This window comes from Bos taurus, chromosome 5 (assembly GCF_002263795.3).
Source record: "Bos taurus isolate L1 Dominette 01449 registration number 42190680 breed Hereford chromosome 5, ARS-UCD2.0, whole genome shotgun sequence".
NCBI classification, from domain to species: Eukaryota; Metazoa; Chordata; class Mammalia; order Artiodactyla; family Bovidae; genus Bos; species Bos taurus.
Genome location: NC_037332.1, coordinates 109622369 through 109643310, shown reverse-complemented (window position 1 = coordinate 109643310; position 20942 = coordinate 109622369). Strand labels below are relative to the sequence as shown.

Sequence of the window (20942 nt, the reverse complement as noted above, 5' to 3'; positions counted from 1 at the left end):
AATTTGTTGCAGTAGTGAAGGGAAACTAATACTCTAGTGAAGGCTCAAAAACACACAACCCTGCAACTTCTACCCTGGCAGAAGCCGACATTCCCCTTGGGGCTCAGAGATGCAAAAGGAAGCGCCCCCTCCTGGCAGGGATCTGCCATAGCGGGGAAGCCTGAAGGGAAGGCTTGCGAGACCCAGCTGTCTCCCAGAAAACATTTGACTACGGAGTCAAGATAGACTTTTCCCAAATTGTCAGTCCTGGTTCTGCTCTTGCTCTGCCCCGCTTTCCCTCTCGCCAGACTCGAGTCCTGGCTGCTTTTCAGGAGGAGGGGAGTTTGTCTCCCAAATCCCAGCTTGATCAGATCTGAATTGAACTCATGGGACCTAGCAGTTCCCCAGACCCTAAAGAAGAAAGGACCTCTGGGGAGGCAGAATGTGATATTCAGGCCTGGGGCTGCCTCCTGGGCCCTGGGAGAGGGGAAACTGCAAGCCCCATCAGGTTGCCAGGGTTGGGGAAAGACTGGGGAGAGAGGAGGGCAGAGGACGCAGTAGCGATCCTGCATGCCACAACCGAATGAATAAGTAAACATTTTAAAAAAGAGGAGCAAACACGCACGTGGGCCCTGAGCGGGCTGGGCTGGGCAGGGCGAGATGGAGAACCTGACAGGTTGCCCACACAGGAGTCAGCTCTCTCCCTGGCTGCTCCAGGAATAACCGAGTTTGTGAGGGAAGCAGTGGGGAGGGTGGTGGTGGCAGGAAGAAAAAATCCACATCTGTTGATTTCACCTTCTGGGTAGGGTCCTCTTCTCTACACCTCCCATTTCATTCACGTTGGAAATACCTCTCAGGCACTTGCTTTACACTCACCAGGGCTCCAGGTGGGAACACAGCAGGGGAAGAAAACACAAAATCCCTGCCACGCAGATGGTGGTGATGCTGGGAGAAGGGTATTCACGGGTTCTCACAGCCATCCTGTGAGATAGCTGGCCTTCCTGCTGCTTCGGATGGGTAAGAAAAGGCAGGTTTGCCAGAGTGACCCAACGGGGCAGCTGGGGTGGAACCTGGACTCACCCCCAAAGCTCATGCTTCCACCATGCCTGAAGTCCGAGTCTTCTCAGAAGCGGTTTCCTAAAACTGAGGGCCACAACATTTGTTGAGCTCCTGCTACGTGCCAGCAGGCCTGTTATACAAGCCCTTTGATTTAGTGTTTGCAGTCAAAGATTAGCCAGCACCCTTGCTCACTATTTTATAGATGCACAAGATTGAGGCTCAGAGAGAGAGTAACTTGCTTGAGGTCAGATAGCAGCATGTGACCCAGCCGAGCCCAGGAATATCTGCCAAGATTCCCAAAGTGCCGATCTCCCCAGTGTTCATAAGACCCAGTAGACACCGTGGACCTTACTGAGTAAATCTCTCTCCCCACGTGGGGAGGGGCGGGCCCTTTCCTCACTGAGCACGTGGTGCAGTGTGCCTGGTGTGCGAGGCCTGCACCTGGTCACCAAGGGAAGAGAGGACAGGGCAGAGTCATGGGACTGAGCTGGGTCTGGAGTGGTCTTTGCCCATCTTTAGTGGCTGCCCACACTATTATAGGCCTTCTGAGGTGGTCAGAGAGCTGGGAGCAGCATGAGCCAGGCCTGGTAGACGGACGGACACTAGCTAGCTGTGGGACCAGGAGATGGCATGGGAAATGTGGGGCCCAGGAGTGTGAGGGGCTGGCCAGAGAGGGAGATGAGACCAGGCTGCAGAGATCCTGAGGTCAGAAGATTTGCCCTGGCGACAGAAAGCAGGTGAGGCAGGCTCACCTCCACCCTCAAGGTCATATGCGTCCTTACCCAGAGCAATCACCATGAGCTCCGGGGAAAAGACCCCCTCCCACCAGATCCCCAACTGCTTCAGAGGCTGAGCCCAAGCCAGGGTCAGGAGGACAGGACGCTGGACTGATACATACCTGGATAATCCAACAAAGTCCCCAGCTCCCCCCAGCTATAGGGAATGAGAGCCCAAAGGCCCTGATGCTGACTCTCCAGCGACCACTGAGGCCTCGGTACACGCAGGGAGATATGATCAGTTCACTTGACAGTTGAGGAAACAAACTCAGGGAAGCAAAGGAGTCTTGCCCAAAGCCCCAGACCAGGACCCAGAGTAGTCCCTTGTCTCTATGACTGGCCCATGCCAGCCTAGTGACGTTCTCCCACTTTGGAAGCTGGGGAGGATGGCACGTTTATTAAATGCCCTTGGCCATCAGCATGCCCAGAGGGGGCAGAGGCAGATGAATTGAGCCTCCTCCACAATCGAGTTGGATTGTGAGGGTTCTTGGGGGTTTTTTTTTTTTGGCCACACCATGCAGCTTGTGGGATCCTAGTTCCCCAACCAGGGATTGAACCTCGGCCCCCGCAGTGGAAACTCGGAATCCTAACCTCTGGACCACCAGAGAAGTCTCAGATTGTGAGGGTTTTTAGGGTTCTGATGGAGGCAAGGATGTGCCCGGGAGAGCCCTGGAAACCTCTCATATAGGTGGCAGCAGCCAGAAAGCAGCCCGGGGCGGTGTGCCTACCTTGCAGCCTGGCTCAGGCAGCTCAGTTCACAGTACTAAGAGGTCAGCTGTAAAGTGCAAGAGCCAGGATTCAAACCTGGTGATGTGGCTCACAGTCCGTGCCTTGACCCCTGCACTGTGCCACCTCTCTGAGTTGACCTGGCAGGCCCACCAGATGCCCAGTCCAGCATCCTCCCCAGAACCACAGCCATCCAGAGCACCCCCAGGAACTCCCAGCTGGCACCCCTTTGCCCCTCAACCCCTCCTTACAACCCTTCCCCCTGCTTCAGTCTCACCCCTACGCAGAGCCCAAGCTGCTAAAGCAAGGTGGCACCAAGCAGATGCCTCAATAAATCAGTCTTGTCCTCTTAAGCCAGAAACAATTCCACCCCCACAGCCGGTCCTTCTGGCCTCATGCCATCTTGGATCCAGCCGGCAACTTGCAAATGAGCCCTGCATCCAGGCTGAGGACTAATGTTCATTCATAGGGGAACTCGGGGTGGTTAATTGGTATTTATGTCCCCAGGTACACACCTTGAAGTTGATAGATGGTGCTGTTTCTGTCAGCCGGAGGCAGGGAGAGAGACTGGTTAACACGGTTGTGCCAAGGTCCTCACCTCACCCACCCTCCCCGGGGCTGAGTTTCACCTTGGCTACATTTGCTACCTGGGGTGGGCTGGCGGTGGGGGTCACCATTGCACATTCAAATTCCTCCCTCCCCTTAAAAAAAAAACAAACTTCTATCTGCCTCTTCTCTTCCCTAAAGACCATAAAACTGAAATCAGACCAACTTGAATTAGACCTCAGCACTGTCTGGGACTACCTCTGTGATCTTGGGCCAGTGACTTAATCTCTCTGAGCCTCAGTTTCTCCAAATCCAAACTCTAAAGCAGATGAGACACACCTTCCAGGGCCAAGTACAAGGTCTGAAGTACAGCAGGCGCCCAGTTCACCACTGCCCACAGACACCCTGACCATGTCCCCAGGCCCCTTGTCTCAGTGGGTTCCCACCGAGCTCAACATCCCCCCACTGCCACTCCCTGTAGCCTAAGCCAGAAGCCTGGGCGTTATATGGGACATCGCTTTCCCCCACCCCGTAACATTTAATCACTATTTAGCCCCAACAATTGTACCTTGTATGTGGTTGTCCCATCTGTCCATGTCTCTCTACCCATTGCCATGTCTTGGACACCTTCATCTCTCTGGGTTCTCACACCAGCCTCTTAACTAGTCTGCCTACCCTCAGCTTCATTCTGCTCTCCCTCCCCAGGTACAGTCTACCTTGCAGCCAGAAAGAATTCCCTCGAGAGTGTATCTGATCCGGTCACTCTTTTGTTCAAAATCTTTCCATGGCTCCCCCTGCCCTCGGGACAAAGTACAGTCTTGGTTACAGACAGGATTTAGAGAATCCTTTGCAGCTGCCTCCCCCAACTTCTCCCACCTCACCTCCTGCTGGGGCTCCCTTGTACCTTGTCCCAGACCCTGGGTGTGTCATGCTGTGCCTGCGTCAGGTGGAGGACTCCAGGGCCTGTGCACATGTTCTCCCGTCTCCCTCTTCCACATGTGCACTGACTCACACTTCAGGGCTTGGCTTGGGCATTAGCTCCTCCCGGAAATCTTCTTTGCCTCTCCAAGCTGGGTAGGACCCTCCTCTGGGCTCCCACAGTCCCCCATGCTTCTATCTTGCTTTCCTGCAGAACTCCGTATTGAGTAGGTATTCAGACTTGAAGGCTGCAGGATCAATCCTAACAGGTTGGTACAAACAGGAGGGTGAGAGAGTTACATAATTCAAATCTCCTTCCAAATAAGAGGAGCTCCATCCTGACCCCCAGGCTGGCCCGAGACCTCATAGGAGGCTCAGGTCAGGTGGATTCTCCTGGGCCCTAGGGGCAGTGACTGGGGCTCATTCAGCTTCTGGACAGCCCGATTGCCTGCCTGTGGTCCTCCAGGACTCAACTCTCTCCACCAAAGTATTACAATCATCTGCTCTTCCACACATTTCATTAGCCTCCTGAAGCAGACCTGGGAGCTTCAGGGGCTGAGCCTAAGCCCAGCATCAGGCCATCAGTCTTCCTGCCAAATCCACGGCAAAAATACTGTCCCAGCCCCAGGCCAAGCCCTTGGTGGTAGCTTTCCTGGCCCACGGCTCACAGAACAGCCTCTGGGTTAGATCCTTGCTGCCAGTCTGGCACCTCCAACCCAGCCTCTACACAGCAACAGTGGGCCCCTCCCTTCCTGAAAACCTTCAGGAAGGTTTTGCCTGCCTGAAAGGATGGAGTTCTTGTCCCCCGCCAGCTGACCTAGGAGGCACACGTGACCTCACTGCACCCACCCTCCCAGCCTCCCCAGACCCTACCCCACCCTATCCAACCCTGCTTCAGCTACACAAACCCACATACTGCTCCTACCTGTACCTGCCCTGGCCTTTGCTCTGCCTGGCAGGCCCATCCCACCTTTTCCCAGGAAAAATGCCTATTAAATGTCATCTCCTCTGGGTATCCTGCTTGGACTGGTCAAGGAAGGCAGGCATTTCCTCCTCTGGGCCCTGTGTACTTTTCTGTTATGGCCCCATGACACAGTGCTATCCTTTCTTCTTTTGGTTTTTGGCTCTCCAGCTAGCCTAAGTGCTCCCGCAAGGCAGGGATCAGGCCAAATTCACGTCATCTCCGACTTCCTCTCGAGGGCTAGATTAAGGCAGGCATTCAAATGTTTGAGGGATAAAGGAAGAAAGGGTCACGCCTTGCCTTCCCTGGCACCTCTGTCCTCATGTATCATGTCAGCCGCCTACTCTAGGCCAGGCTGTATGGCCCTCCGTTAGTCGGGGTGTCTGGGCTTCTTTATCTAGCTCCAATGGGTCAGGGAGACCCATTCAGAAGCAGCAGTCAGAAGCAGGAGGCCTCGGGGTCCAGCCAGGGTCTGGGCTGTACGAGTGTCCCTCTGCCAGGCCACTATGCAGGGCTTTCACTGACGGACCCCTCCCCCAGGCCTGGAGTTTCATTCAAGTTCAGGCTCTGGCTCTGTCACTCCCTGGCTGGGCGCTTGTCCATTTTGTTTGCAGTCTGTCACCTGTCCGTGCCCACAGAGGTGACTGTGGAGGAGCACCAGCCCACCTGGGTGGCTGGACTAACCATGGCATGGCCACCCTGCAAGATTTTATTCTGCACTTTGACTTTGCAGGCTCTCACCATTGTCGTGTGTAGCAACCCTGTCAGATGCTCTTAGATGTTTTTCCAATACTTCCCAGGCTGCCCCGAGAGCCATTCCTCTCGCCCAGTTAGGATCCTGGCTCTTCCTCAATTTTGCCACTTAGCTATGATCAAGTACCTCATCTCGAGCCTCAGTTTTCACTTCCACAAATGGAGGTCATATCCCTTGCCTGTTGGTGCGAGGCACGGATGAGGCAGGGGAGGTGTGAGTGATGGCTGTGGGAGACAGAGGCCACTCTGGGGGCTGCAGAAGTGGCAGCATCACAGCCCCTACCCTCCAGGAAACTTTCCCGCTGCTGCAGCCTGAGTCAGTCAGGGACATCTTGGCAGAGACCGGGGAGAAACAGCCCGGGACCAGGTGTCAGCCCTGGTGCTGGGCCCTGGCAGCACTGGCTCCCCAGCTGGCTCTCAGCCTCCCCCTGAGAAGGCTGACTGCCACTCTGATCCCTGGGTCTGTGGCAGGTGGCAGGCAGTGAGGAGGTCTCAGCAGCTGCCCAGTGTCAAGGAGGGCCTTTCCAGGGTGCCCAGCAGCTGGGGTATGTGTGCTGGGGAGACAGAGAATTGGAAGGTCTCAGCCAGAAGCTAATAAACAATATTGGCTTACGGTGAAGGAGGAAGTGGGCAGCTCCACAACCATCGAGACTGATCTATTGCTTAATTAGGAGGTTTCCACAGCCACAGACTATGCCAGCTGTGTGTATGGCCAGGTAGGGAGGGTGCCACAGGGTAATCAGGGCTGCTGGAAGGCCAGCTGGGGTCTGAGTGCAGCTCAATGTCTCCTCTGAGCCAGGAGCCTTAAGTGGCTGAAGGAATAATGCGAGAGGTTGGGGTCAGGCAATGGACCTAGGACTTGATGCCTGGGGCATGCCCATCAGGACCCGCTGTCCTGAGTACTGAAACAGAATTCTGCTATAGCAGGGGGCTAGGGGCCCTCTGCGGTTTCAGGGCAGCCAGTTGAGTATGGGGAGCTATAGGTTTGGGGAAGAGAGCTGATGCAGAATCAGGAAGAACCAAGAAAAACACTGGAAACCATGGGATCTGAGAACAGAGGTCCCAGAGGTGGAGAAGTCGGTTCTTCTAAGTAGAAAAAGGTAAACAGCAGTAGGTTTGAATCCAGACTCTCCCAAACACTAGTTACGTGGCAAATCACTAAACCCCTCTGATTCCTGATGTCTACATTTTTAAAGAGGAACGAATGATATCTGACCTTGCAAAACTGTAATTAGATTGAAGAATGTAATACCACAGTAGCTGTTCCCTTCTCCAGGGAATCTTCTCAACCAAGGAAAGGAACCCAGGTCTCCCACATTGCAGGATTCTTTACCAGCTGAGCCATCAGGGAAGCCCCATGGGATACATATGAAGTGCTTAATAAATATTTGCTATATTTATTTTGTATCTGTTAGTATTAAGTTACTCTGACTTCCCTGATAGCTCAGATGGTAAAGAAATTGCCTGCAATGCAGGAGACCCAGCTTCGATCCCTGGGTTGGGAAGATCCCCTGGAGAAGGGAAGGGCAATCCACTCCAGTATTCTTGTCTGGGAAATCCCAAAGGCAGAGAGGCCTGACGGACTACAGTCCTTGGGGTCGCAAAGATCGGACACGACTGAGCAACCAAGACTACCACTACACTATTAAGTTACTCAGGACAGCGCTTCGAAGGGAGAAGGAGCTTGGTAGAGGAAGCAGGGCTTCCAAGATGCTAACAGAGTTGGCAGAATGGGCAGAGGGGCTACCCTCCTTCCTGCCAGACTTGCTATGGACACAGTCTGGGGCCTGGGGGCCTGCGCTTGGCTGCGTGGAATCATTTTCACCGTCCAAGGGTGTCCACTCCATGAATTGAGTATCCACTGCTCCTCAGAGGGCTCCTGGCTTTGGCCCTATCCCCTAGTACGGTCCGGCCCTGGGGGAAGAGGAAGGACAGATGGACACCTGGCAGAGCGGAGGCAGACAAGGTTTATTCTGGTACTCTGACAGGTAGGGCCCTGCACGCCTCTCCACCACCTGCGGGCTCCGGACCCCGCTCCCCGCCCCAGTCGCCGCCCGCCGGCAGCCTCCCGCGAGGCCGGGCGTTCCCGGAGCAGCCAGCGGCGTCCCCGGGCCCCGGGCGGACGCGACGGAGGGCGCGGCGGGCACCACCCGGGGGGCAGCGGGCGCGGGGGCGGTGGCGGCCGCAGGGCCACAGGCGGCGGAGGCGCGCGCGGAAGTGGCGGGAGGCGAGCGCGTAAACGAGCGGGTTGAGGCAGGAGTTGGCGTAGGCGAGGCAGTGCGAGGCCAGGCGGCAGGCGTAGGTGGCCGGGCTGAAGGCGAAGCGGCCGTACCAGAAGCAGAGGATGAGCGCGTGGTGCGGGCCCCAGCAGAGGGCGTAGAGCGCCGCCACCGCCAGCATGACGCGCCCCGCGCGGCCCGTGGCTCTGCGCCGGGCCTCGGCCGCCGCCGCGCCCGCGGGGCCCACGGCGGCCCAGAGGAAGCGCAGCGTGCGCCCGTAGGCCAGGCTCACCACGGCCACGGGCAGCAGGTAGCCGGCGGCGAAGGTGGCCACGTCGAGGGCGCGGCGGCGCGCGTCCTCCCAGGCGGGCACACAGAGCTCAAGCGCGCCGTAGCGCACCGTTCCGTAGTAGCTGAGGTAGGGCGCCGAGAAGAGCGCCGCCAGCAGCCAGACCAGGCCCACGGCGGCGCGGGCGTTGCGCGGCGTGCGCAGGGCCCGCGAACGCAGCGGGTGCCGCACGGCCAGGTACCTGCGGGCGGGCGCGGAGTCAGCGCGGTGGCGAGCGGGCGGCCTGGATACCGCCCGGTATCCAGTGAGCGCGCGCCGGGCCTCGCTCGCAGGGAGGTTGTGAGGATGAAGGGAGTTAGCGCGCAAAGCGCTTGGAGCAGCGCCCCTGGCACCTAGCGAGGCTGGGTCGGAGCTCAGCGAGAAGTGACCAACCGGCTCAAGGTCATCAACGAGTCAACTAGAGAGTGAGCCTGGGCTTGACCCCAAGTTTCAACCCCTGAAAGCCGGTCTGACCACAACTCGGGCCAGATGTGGGCGGTAATAAAATAGCTGATGAATTTCATTCGTGTGTTCCTTTGGCCATTCATTTCATGCTTACAGAGCACGGACTAAGTGCCAGGCCCTGAGCTGACACTTGGAACACAGAGATGTTCTCTGGATTCTCCCAGTGAAGATGCAGTGAGGACAGGATGACCCCCTCAAGTATGCCCTGCAGGTGCCCGGAGACTGGTTGGTGGGGGCCAGACAGCTCTTCTTTTTCTCCCTCCCCCTCCCTTTTTGGTCCCCCATTTCCTCCTTCCCCTCCCCCAGACCCGGCCGCGTTCCCAGCCCAGCGCACCTGTCCACTGAGACAGCCGCCAGGGTGAAGCTGCTGGCGTACATGGTGAGGTAGATGAGCAGGTGCACAGCCTTACAAACCAGGGCCCCGAAGAGCCAGTCGTCCAGCGTGTAGATGGCGGCCTGGAAAGGCACGCAGCACAGGATGAAGCAGAGGTCAGCCGCTGCCAGGTTGAGGATGAATAGATCCGTCGTGCTGCCCGGCTCCTGCCAGGCACTCGGGCCAGGCTGCAGCAGCACTGCCAGCACCAGCCCGTTGCCCACCGTGCCCAGCAGGAAGATGAGGGCAAAGACCACGGGCACTGCCACAGCCCCCATACTCCCTGGGCTGTCTAGCGAAACATTCTGGATATCAGCCATCTTCCCAACAGATGGGCACCTGAGGAAGAAAAGCTGGAGTCCTCAGCTCTGGTCACTCAATTCAGGGGTCTAGTTCCCCCACCATAGGCCTGGCCAATTCTCCTGGGGTGGAAGCTTGTGGGGGATAGGGGTGTTGGGCAGACAAAGACAAAAGTTATCCCTGGGACCCACTGTGCAAGCTCCTGGCAGTCTCATTGGTGTCTAAGGTGGGTTTCTCAGTTTCCTAGGAAACATCCCAGGGCCTGAAGGACTGATTAGGTAGTTGATAGACACCCTCAACCAATGATGCAGGTAAAGACACATGCAAAGCGGGTGCGGGGAGGGGCAGTTCCAACCCCAGGATCTGGTGTATTTTCCTCACTTGTCAATGGGGATCTGAAATACAGGGAAGACTTTTGGATATTAGTCAAATTCAGCCAAACATGGGTGACACCCCTGAGTCACTGGATAGTCCAGCTTAGTGACAGCACCACCTGGCATAGCTGGGAGCACCATATAGGTCACTGCCCCCTTTTCACATGAGGAAACTGAGGCTCAGAGAGGGGACTTGGGAAGCTAGTGTCACACTCTGAGTGGTAGACCTGAGGTTGTTGCCGCCGTGGTACCGACTCCCAGGCTGGAGCACTCATCTGAGAGCTGTAATAGGCGGTGCCCCTGACAACCCGCATGTGTGCATGTGCTGTGTGTGTTACATCTATGTAAGCTGTGATCACCTGACCCCTGTCGCACCCCATGGCCCACATCGGCTGCTACCTGTGGGTCTCCCTGCATGCTTGGACCTCTGGGGTGGCTGGATGAATGAAGGGCAAGGGGGCCAAGCAGGGAGGAGGAAAGAAAGGTGGTATCTTTGAGACACCCCCATCCCAACATGCAGGAGCCCCCACCCCCACCCCAGCAAGCCCAGATGGGTGACACAGACCTCAACCCTGATGGGCTCCTGCTCTCCCTGGGTGAACTGACCAGGCTGAAGCTGCCTCCTGGCTCAGTGGCTGCCTCTTGGTGCCTACCTGCAGGTACAGCTCTGCCTCCCACTGCTCCCTCTTCTCCTTTAAGTCCTCTCCTCTCCCTCCGAAGTAGCCGCCTCCTCCTCAGCCCCTGATTTTCCCCAGGTGGCATGCTCTTCTGCCTGGCTCTCCTCTCCTCCGCCTCTCTGCGTTGCTTCTGCCTTTCTGCAGCGAGTAACCCATTGATCTCGCTCTCTGAGATTCTCGCTTTGTGGTTAACCCCTCTGTGCCCAAGGCCCAGTCCATTCCTGGCCCTCTCACCTCCTGTGGTCCTGCCTACTCACTCTACTCCACATCCTCTCTGCTCCAAGAAGGGCTCCAACCCAAGTTCAGATAGGACTCCTAGTCTTTTTTTTTTTTTTGCCACACGGCCTGTGGGATCTTAGTTCCCCAACTAGGGATCGAACCAGAGCCGTCTGCCTTGGAAGTGCGGAGTCTTGACCACTGAACTGTCAAGGAAGTCCCAGGACTTCTAATCTTGAATGGAGTGTCCAACGCTAGGAAACCAGATAAAAGTCCCTTTTTCTGCAGACTAGGATTCCTCCTGGCCCTGAGAATTTCAAGACCCATCAGCTTCCCTGAGCTGATTCCAGGGCTTCAGTCTGCCTGAAGACTGGAGGGCCTATGTGCGTGTCTGGAGTCTAACTTTTAGTCTTAGGGCAGTGGGGAACTACAGGAGATTCTAGGGCAGGGATGTGACCTGCTCATTTATTTTGTAATTAGTTTATTATGGCCTGGGGTTAAAAGAATGGCTAGAGGGGGAGTGATTTAATGAGAGACCCATTAAGAGCCTCTCCTCCAGGCAAAGAGGTTACCAGGTCTTGGTGAATGACTGGTGCTTCAGTCATGGGGTTCTGGTCTGGACCTCCTCTTGGAAGGACCACATGGCCACATCTTCCAGAGGGTTAGAGGCCAGTGGGACAAGATGTATTGGATTTAACAACAAGGTTGTTGTTGGTACTAGACAAGTGTAGTGGGGGCAGAAGGGAGACTGCAGTGAATGGGGAGGAGAGGCGGTAGGGGTTGTGTGGTCTTTCTAGAAGCTGGGAGGGTGGGATGAATGTCAAGAAGTCTGTGCAAGGGGAAAGAAAACAGTCTGAGAGGATACTGACGAAGCCAGGACTTGCAACCAAGGTCTGAGGAGCTAGGAAGAGACTCTTCAGGACTGGCTTCCCGAGGCCCTGGGATGTTCACCAGTGCTCAGGCTCCTCTAAAGCCTGATGCCACCCATCCCAGATGTGGAACATCCCTGAACTTTTAGAAGCAGAAACTCATTGAATTGAAGATATTAGGGATCATCTCCAAATTCTGCAAACCCGAATTCAGAGCTATCAAAACTGCATTAAGGAGTTAGAATTGTAGAATCTTGTGATCTCTGAAGAGCAGAACTGGAGGATCTAGACTTAAGAGTGGTAGGATTTGAGAACTTGGGGGTCCACAACCATCTTGTATGGAAGGAATGCACTGTGAGACGCCCAGAAGCCTGGACTCACAAATGTGGCAGGCCTGGCCCCTGAAAGCCCCTGACACACTGCCCTCCCTCCCCTTGGGAACCCCAAGCCAGATATGCCCCTCCTTGTCAGAGTTTGGGCTCTGGATGGGTTGGAGCAGTTCTAGGGCAAAGAGCTCCCAGGAGCAGCAGTGCTGAGCTGTGATATGACAGCAGAGGAGAGGAAGATGGTGGCAACCAGAGTGGGACTACGGATGAGGCAGGCAGGATGGGCGCCTCGCCACGACCTGAGCCCCAGCGGGCCCCGGGCACCCACACCTCCCCCTGTTCCAACTGCTGCTTCTGGCAGCTGTGGCCTTGAACCCTGCACCCAATGCAGAGTACAGATGGTGCAGCCTGAGAGCAGTCCCTGGAGATCTGGGCCCTGCAAGATGTGAAATTGCAACTTTGTGGCTGGCCCTCAGCCCTATAGCCTGTCTTGGCCTCTGGCAATGACCAGTATGTGCTGAGCCCAAGCATATGTGCCCAGAGGTGCCCCTGTGCCTGCTGGCACCTCCTGTGACCCCTTGGGACAGTTGCGAAAGACCTGCACCATGGGGCACCTGGGCCAGTACAGGTCACATGCTGAGCCACGAGCTGGCTGAAAACTTGGCGCCCTACTGCGACGAGCTGGCCCACAGTGTCACAGTGCTGGGCTGTCCCCAGGCACACAGTGTCAGCAGCTGGTGGTGCCTGGAAACTGTAGGAGGAAGAAGCATGCACTCTGTACCACTGGTGGGTGGACCTCACCTACGGCTGTCTTGTCTTGGCATCACCGATTGTGACCCGTCATCCCGTGGCTGCTCATGGCCACTTGCCATGACCTGCCAGCCTGAGCAGACCACACACATCAAGCTGCTGGCCTGGCCAGGGGCTGGGCACCAAGTGGTAGGTACTTGCTGCTGAAGTGGGCCTGGTGCTAGATGCCCCACCCCGTGTTTGTGCCCCTGACGTGGCCACAGCAGCCCCCTTCCCGGGGCCTGTATCCCCCAGTACCCCAAACTCCTAGCTTCAAGCTGCCCAGGATCACAGGCTAGGATTCTCAGAATCCCAGCGTTAAGACTCTGCTGGCTGGAGCCAGAGCTCACCCAGGTAGCTCTCTAGACATCCAGGCTGAAGGGAGGGCTGGGGGTGTGGGGCACCAGAGCCGTGGTCCCCACCTTTCATGAAAAAGGGCTTTTTCATCCTCCCTGCCCCCTCGCCAGCAGACTGTCAGCTCCCAAGGCCACACCATGCTGAGGCTGGTGACTCAGACCCATCCTTTACCCTATCAGGTGCCCATAAGGCTGAGTGGGGAGGGCTATGGAGAGAGAAGGGCTGCGACTGTGGGAAGGGGACTGTCATCTACAGCAGGGGAGCAGTAAGCCATTGTCGGGGGGCAAGGGAGGATGGGGTCTTGTCTGTGGGGCTGCAAAAACAGCCTGTCCAAGGCCTGAAGTCTAGAGGGGGCTGGAAAATAGCAGCCAGAACCCGAGCTCACTGCGCCCCCTGGCGGTTCCTCTGACCAGACCAGTGAGCCCTGGGAATATGGAGATGGAAGGGCCCCAGATACCAATGTAACAGCCAGTCTTGGTACAGCAGGGAAGACCGAGGCACACACGGGGGAAGGGGCTGCCTAAGGCCACAAATGCAGGGACAAAGAGGGGCTAGAATACAGGGCTCCAGACTCTTGGGGCCTCTCCAATAGTGACAGACATTCTTTCCTCTGGGATGCAATCTTCTGCTTCTCTCAAACATGGGCTTGGGTGCCCAGCCCCTTCTTATCTGGGCAGCTGTAGGCCATCCTTGGGGTGGGGAGCAGAGGACGAGGGGTTCACCAAGGCTAGACTCTGGAGGCTGCGGAGTAGGGGGGCGGGTGGCACGGGAAGGGGCCTGTAGGGCTGGTGCTCAGCTTCTCTCTACGTCAGGAAAGCATCCAACTGAGCCAAACGGTGGCCCCGGCCTCTGTCATCCCACCTGCCTGGGTCCCACCTTAATTTGGGAGAGGTGGTCAACTCTGAGAGCTATCACAGCCCTCAAAGCCCCAGATCTTGCCTGATCCTTCGACCAGCTGCAGGACTGGGGCTGCTCCGAGAGAATAAAGCAGACTAACACGTCACAGCCGATTTTCACACTGTTGCTTTAACCTCACACCCACAAGCACAGGCCTCATCCCAGCCTGGCGCCAGGACTGACAGAGCTGAGAGCTTCTAGCCTGGGCTGATCAAAGGCCCCCCTTTTCACTGTGTTGGGAGGGGGACCTCGGCCCTGCTTGTCACTACCCAGAACTCAAGGCAGCGCGCCGTGCAGTCGCCCCACCTCCACGAAGGCCTCCACACAGCGGTCAATGTCCTCCTCACTGTGCACTGCTGAGATCTGGACTCGGATCCGGGCCTTGCCTTTGGGGACCACAGGGTAGCTGAACCCAATGACAAAGATGCCTGTGAGGGTAGAGAGGGTTCAAGCTGGGGCTCACCAGAGCCAGGTAGGTTCTGGGGGCATGACAGATAGCTCCTACTTTTCTAGGGGCTACAGAGGGCAAGGGAGCTGCCAAAGGTCTCTCAAACCTGGGACTGCCTCATGGCCTAGGGTTTTCAAGCTTGGACAGACATCTGATCTAAGAAAGGTAGTAGGGCTGGGGGAAGAGGGAATATTCACAGTCTAAGGGTTCCCTCCTTTTCTTTTAGGACCCACAGCCACATCTCAAGCCCCGCCCTCCTTACCTCTCTTAAGCATGTCATCCGCTATGTTTAAGGCCAGCCGAGCGTCACCCAGCATCACAGGGCAGATGGGGTGATTGGCTCCTGAGATGGTGAAGCCAGCAGCCTCCATCTGACTGCGGAATCTGTGGGCATGAGCTGGGTGTCACTGGTAGTTGGGGGACTGTGGAGCAATCACACCCACTCCTGATGGACATGGATGTGACCCAAGGCTTGTGGCCAAGTCTGCAGGAGGGACCAAAAAAGACAGAGATGCTGACCCAGAGAGGCAGATGGGGAAAGAGGCAGAGGAGCAGGAAGACCAATTAGGAAGGCAGAAAGACAGGACTGTACAAGAAGGGGGAATGCAGGATCATTTGCAAAGAAATGCACCGGGGAGACTTCCCTGGGAGTCCAGTGATTAATACTCCATACTTCCAATGCAGGGAGTGTGGGTTCGATCCTTGGTTGGGGAACTAAGATCCCACAGGCAGTAGGGCCAAAAAATAAAAAAATAAAAATACATGAAATGCGCCAAGAAATGGAAGGAAAAGACAGACAGAGAGAAGAGGGCGGGGCAAGCAGGTAGCCCCTGATTAAGAGAGACAAGTCCCAGTGCAACCCACTGGGGACGTGGAGGTGGGCAGAGGCAGGACGCAAAGGCAGGGAGTTACAGGCCTGTGCAGGCACACAGGGCAGGCCCCCACCAGCTCCCTTGGCCCTGCTGGCCCCACCCTGCCCAGGACCGCACCGCAGGGTCTTGGCCGCCATAGACTGGACGATGGCGTTGCTCTCCATGAGCAGGTCCAGGGCCTTGGAGGCACAGCCGACAGCAGCAGGGGGCAGGCTGTTGGAGAAGAGGTAGGGCCGGGCACGCTGCCGTAGCAGGGATACCAGGGCCCCAGGCCCAGTCGTGTAGCCCCCTGAGAACAAGGGTGAGAACAAGGAGCCAGAGCTTACCCCATGGTCCTCCTGAGAGGACCGTCCATGCTGTCTTCTTCCCTGCAGCCCCAGGCCTCCCCTTCCTACCTCCCCCAAGTCCCCTCCAGGGCCGTGCATGCAGATAAAGGGAGCCCAGGGGCCCAAGCCTGCAGGCACCTGATGCTCCACCCAGGGCCTTCCCCAGTGTGGAGTTGATGATGGTGACTTGGTCCATCACGCCCAGCAGCTCATCTGTGCCCCTGCAAGGGAAGCTGCCACTACCACCACGGCCACCTGAGCACCTAGGCTCATGGGTTGGGCGTAGGGGCTGGCCTTGTGGTTTCCCACCCACCCTGACGAGTCCAACCCAAGGCTTCAGGGGCCATGTGCTCCCACCGTCCTGTGGCCCCCAGGAAGCCAGTGGCGTGGCTTTCGTCCACAAAGACTAAGGCACCATATTGAGAGGCAAGGCGGCAGATCTCCTGCAGGGGTGCGATGTCACCATCCATGGAAAAGGCCCCATCAGTGGCCACCAGGCGCAGCCGATGCTTCTGCAGGGAAGATACAGAAGGCAGTGGCTGGTATCACGAGTTGGGCCAAGTCACTCCCTTTCTGTGCTGCTTGGCGCTCTTAAGGTTCACTCTGCCCAGTGCCCATAACAGAGGGAGCACACATGTACCCTCGTGCTGAGGCTGGCACATGCTCTCCCTCCTCTGGGCCTCTCTGGGCCTTCCCCATCTCTTCCAGGGCAGTCTGGAGACATACTTAGCCACTGGGCAGTGAGAATGCTCCCAGTCTCCTCTCCAGAGGGCAGAGTGGGGTGGGGTTAGTTCTGTCCATAAGCTTATCCCACTCTGATGCTGGGCAGGGGCCTGCCACACATAAGGTGCTTCCTCAAACTCAAAACAGCTTTGTGCCATGGGATAAAGTTTTGGGTCTGAGATTGTTGATGTTATTTAGTTGCTAAGTCATGTTGGGTCTGAGGATCTGGGTTCAGATCTTGGCTGTTTCGAACTTTCAGGCTATTTGCCTGTGAGTGAGGAGACGGCTTCTGCAAGCCTCTTTTCCTTCACCGGGGTAGGGGGCAGTTTCGGGGGAGGCTGAGGATAAGACCAGTCCTTGGCCCTGGAAGTGCGAGGCCCTGCCGCACCTGGGCCTCCTGCAGCTTGGCCTCCAGATCAGCCATATCCAGGTGGCGGTAGCGGTACTTGTGGGCCTTGCACAGACGGATGCCATCGATGATGGAGGCATGGTTCAGCTCATCCGACAGGACTGCGTCCTCCGAAGTCAGCAGTGCCTGGTGGAAGGCAGTCACAAGTAGAGCCATCACCCAACCACCATGGGGTTCTCCCTCCCTCATGACTCCCCCTGAATCAATATTTCACTGCCAACCAGGCATTCTTCTGGGCAGGGAGGCAAGGAGCCCTCTGTCTCTATCTTGATCCCCAGGCATCCCAGGACTGGGCTGAATCAGGGGCCCTGCTCTAGCAAAAGCAGGTGAGAACATGTTTGATGAATGCCTGGCCCCTAACACCCTCAGCCTTCCAGCTGATGTAGGTTACCTCCCATGGAAGCTGGCCTCCTTGTAAGCCCCAGGATTCCTCCTGGACACCTGCTGGCCCAACCTTGACCTCCAAAGAAATGGGCACTGGAGCCTCTTGACATGGCCCTGGCATCCTGCCAAGTTCTCCCAAGCCCTGCACAGCCTGGTAGGCCTCACCAACTCCCACCCGTGGCGTCACACACCTCAAAGAGGCCGGTGTTGGCATCAAAACAGCTGGGATAGAGGATGGCATCCTCCCTTTGGTGGAAGCGGGCTATCTTTGCTTCTAGGTCTTTGTGGATGCTCTGAAGTAAAGGGGTGAAGCACACAGTAACGCCTTTGGGGCCACGTGGGACAAGCCCCGGGGACAGAGGCTCAGAGCCACAAACACACCCTCCCCCTGCTTTTTGCACCACAAGGGTTCACCCAGAGCCAACACAGGAATCTGAAGCATTAGGGGCCCACTAGGTGCCCCTCTTCCTGGTTGGGTTTTCCTTTTACAGTGAGGGTCTGATGGTAGAATTATGAAGCTAATGGCAAAGGAAGATATTTTCTCTTTCAAACTGAGTACTCTTTTTTTTTCTATTTTTTCTTTATTTTCTTTTAATTAATTTATTTTTTCGCCACACCACACAGCATGCAGGATCTTAGTTCCCTGACCAGGGATCAAAGATCAAATCTGCGCCCCCTGCAGTGGAAGCACAGAGTCTTAACCAATGGATCATGACAGAAGTCCCTAAGCGCCTTTTTCTGTTGTTTAATGCCAAAAAGGGGGATTACATAAGTAACTCTAGGTTCATTTGGGCCTCCAATTGTTAGATTTTGAAGCTGTCCAGAATTACCTGCCCTGGTTGGAAGTCAAAAGTTCCATTCATTTCACCTTCACCTTTCTGAGAGGACAAATAATAATAATCACAAGGACTCAGAAGCACTGACTCTTGAGCGAGGCCATATAGGTTCAAGTTCCATCACAACAGGCTGGGTGCTCTGGGCAAGAAAATTAACTTCTCGGGGCCTCAGTGTCCTCATCTCTAGAACAGGGGCAAGAATAGCTCTTAGAACTTGGGATTATTATCTGCATTAAGGAGTAATTTGCAATGTTCTTAAAATAGCACATGTTACACAGTAAGCACTGTAAGTTTCATGTATAGAGTTCATTTTGTAACATTTACAAAATAAAATAATTAAGCAACAATTTATTGAGCACTGCTATGTGCCAGGCCTTGTTCTAAGCATTTTTACATGTATTGGGTTGGCCAGAAAGTTCATTCAGGGTTTTCTGTAAGAAGTTATGGAAAAACTTGAATGAACTTTTTTGCCAACCCACTATTAACTCTTTAATTTGGGATAATCTTATTAAGTATTATTATTCCCACTTTACCAATGAAGGCATTGATGCTCAGACAAGTTAAGACACTTGCCCATGGTAACAGAACCAATATATGGTGGTACTAGAAACCAAACTCAGGCAGAATAGCTCCAAAAACCTCTATCTCAATCCCTGCCTTCTATTCTTCCTTTCTTGAAGAGGAACAGGTAAGAAGCTCTGTTCTGTGGGTGGGGAAATGGATGCTCTGAGAGGTTAAATTTCTTGCCCAAGGCTTCACAACAAAACAGAAGCTTGAACCCAGTTTTCCCAGTGAACAGCACTGGGGCTAAGCACGGGCCTAGAGTTCTGGGATGAGCTGAATTGCCTAACCAGCCCTGCTGACTGCAGAAGCAGACACCTGAGGTCAGTGGCCAACACTGGGGACCACCCTGTCCTCCCCCGCCCCAGCCTGGGCCACACCCTCAGTGTACCTGGGTGCCACAGATGAAGCGGACTGAGCTAAGGCCGGCTCCAAACTCCTTTAGGGTCCGCAGACCTGCCTGAATGACCTCAGGGTGGCTGCTCAGGCCCAGGTAGTTGTTGGCACAGAAGTTAATAATTCCTGAGACAGAGGACAGGGGATGGACACAGGAGCTCAGGACAATCAGGGCCTGTAAAGGTGCCAGGCCCTGGGGACTCAGGAGAGGAAATGAACCTGAAGTTGCCCTTGATGAGGCAACAACCACACAGCACCATCTGTTCTGGGGCAGAGGCCAGGTTGGGGAGTGGGGAGCCCCTAGCAGGCACCAAATTCAACAGCTGCAGGAGAGGGAGGGGCAGAAATGGACTCCCAGAGCAGCACCTTGGAGAATGAGAAGGTTTGGATCACATTCACCCCCAGCCCTTCCTCTCTGGCTTCTCCTATCTCTGAAGAAAACCAGTAACCCCTCATCTGGCCCTTGGCTCTTTCCTGGGTAAAAGAAGAGGGCATCACAGAGCCCTGTGATGGTCTCCAAACTCCACACAGTTGACTTTGCTGCCTGGTACAGAACAGTATGCTCAGCAGGGTGGCCTCTCTTGAGACCTTGACCCTTGCATTTTAAAGCCCAAAGTGGACACAGCTGATCCAGGGAGGAAATTAAGGCTCCAAGAGGGCAAGGTTTATTCAGTTTGGGAGAGGCAAAACAGGATGGGAACCTGGGTCTCCTAATTTCCCACTGTTTGATCTGCTCCAAGGTTCCCTGGAGGAGGATAGAGACCTCTGTTTTACAAATAAGCACAACAGCACCAAATATTCCAGGCCTATTTCCTGGGCAGAAGGCAGGTTTGGAGGCCTATTGGTAACCAGCACCCACCTGGGTCCTGGCACAAACAAGATGAGCAATGACCACAGATGACAGAAACCAGGGCGGCCTGGTGGGCCAGTTCACAATCTGACTTGTGGGGCAGCCCTCAAGCCCCTTGCTCAAACAGTGATTTTGGCCAGAAAGTTGGTCTCTATGGACAGTTATGTGACCTTCCAGCTCCAATATACCAGAAGACCTACACTAAAAGCCCAGCTCTTCCTGCAGCTAGCTGGGGGTTTATAGGCAAGACACTTCAAATCTATGAGCATCAGCGTCTCTTCGTTTGTAAATGGGACCAGTCATGCCCATGTTTTGAGATTTGCAGGAGTGCAGGCGCAGCAATTAGCAGAAATCTGAACAAAGCAGCCGCTCTAGAAATGTGGGATTTCTTGCTACTGCCTCCCTTTCTTGAATCACCCTTTCTTGAATCCGTATGGTGGGAGCCAACTGGCTGTCTCTCTTTCTTCCTTATGTTCTCACAGGCTGGATCTCGGATTGAGCCCTGGCCTCTAAATAAAAAAGGTGCTCAAAGGGCAAATTATCTTCTTCTGGGGGAACGGATCTAATCAGGTTAAAATTAACCGTGGGAAAAGGCAAGTCGGCCTGACAGATGGGAAACGGTCCAGCAGCGGCTACGTGTGCCTGTGCTCAGGCCCGCTCACTGCTTCCAGGACCTCCACTCCAGCGAAACCCTCAGGACGGCCCCCCGAAACCCGGCCAGGTCTGGCGATTCCCAGGAAGGGGTAGTTACCTCCCGGGGCGCCGTCCACGTGGATGTGCGGCCCCTGACGGGACGTGATGACCCGCTCGCTCTTCCAGGTGCCAGCTCCGCGGATGCTTTCCAGCTCCTCCTCCAGGATGCCACGCAGCTGAGCCAGCGCTGACTGCGCCCGGCTCTCGCGGGGGGCCCGGGAGAGCGCAGCATGCAGGACGCGGCCAGCCCACATTTTGCCCACCTCGCCGGAGCTAGACTGCCCGCTCAGGTCCTTGCGCACCTAGGCCGCGGCGTGATCACGTGCGGGGGCTGGGCCCCGGCAGCCAATCGGAGCGAGAAGGGCCCTGCTCTAGGGCAGGGAAGCGGACCTAGGAAGAGGAGGGCGGGACCTGGCGGGATCGGAAGAGGACGAAAGTGGAGTGACTTGTAAGTTGAGACTGGAGCTGTCCGTGTTGGGGGAGAGGAGGCGACGGGGGTTGGAAGGCACATCAGGGCCAGACCCACCAGACCCCCA

The 20942-nt window shown here is 55.8% G+C and overlaps 2 protein-coding genes across 5 annotated transcripts; both read right to left on the bottom strand.

Moving 5' to 3' along the window:
• Window positions 1–80: 80 nt before the first annotated feature.
• GALR3 (galanin receptor 3) lies at window positions 81–13939 on the bottom strand. Its single transcript, XM_024992785.2, has 2 exons — window positions 9065–13939; window positions 81–8467 (listed from the first exon to the last, which is right to left on the bottom strand). Exons 1-2 carry the CDS (start codon window positions 9421–9423, stop codon window positions 7687–7689), a joined length of 1140 nt encoding a protein of 379 aa, XP_024848553.1. The 5' UTR covers window positions 9424–13939; the 3' UTR covers window positions 81–7686.
• A 77-nt stretch (window positions 13940–14016) lies between these two features.
• GCAT (glycine C-acetyltransferase) lies at window positions 14017–20681 on the bottom strand. 4 transcript variants are annotated; one of them, XM_059886133.1, is made up of 9 exons: window positions 20465–20681; window positions 18859–18989; window positions 17262–17363; window positions 16666–16812; window positions 15912–16066; window positions 15624–15775; window positions 15346–15517; window positions 14619–14740; window positions 14017–14336 (listed from the first exon to the last, which is right to left on the bottom strand). In XM_059886133.1, exons 1-9 carry the CDS (start codon window positions 20658–20660, stop codon window positions 14185–14187), a joined length of 1329 nt encoding a protein of 442 aa, XP_059742116.1. In that variant the 5' UTR covers window positions 20661–20681; the 3' UTR covers window positions 14017–14184.
• Window positions 20682–20942: the final 261 nt, after the last annotated feature.

Excerpts from the sequence above, each read along its gene's own strand:
- GCAT (XM_059886133.1), bottom strand. The coding sequence starts at position 20,660 with ATGTGGGCTGGCCGCGTCCTGCATGCTGCGCTCTCCCGGGCCCCCCGC. Across the intron at positions 16,067-16,665 it reads CCAAGCTGCAGGAGGCCCAG|AAGCATCGGCTGCGCCTGGT; the intron begins GTGCGGCAGGGC and ends TCTTCCCTGCAG. Across the intron at positions 15,518-15,623 it reads CTGGAGGGGACTTGGGGGAG|GGGGCTACACGACTGGGCCT; the intron begins GTAGGAAGGGGA and ends CCTTGTTCTCAG.
- GALR3 (XM_024992785.2), bottom strand. The coding sequence starts at position 9,423 with ATGGCTGATATCCAGAATGTTTCGCTAGACAGCCCAGGGAGTATGGGG. Across the intron at positions 8,468-9,064 it reads GCGGCTGTCTCAGTGGACAG|GTACCTGGCCGTGCGGCACC; the intron begins GTGCGCTGGGCT and ends GCCCGCCCGCAG.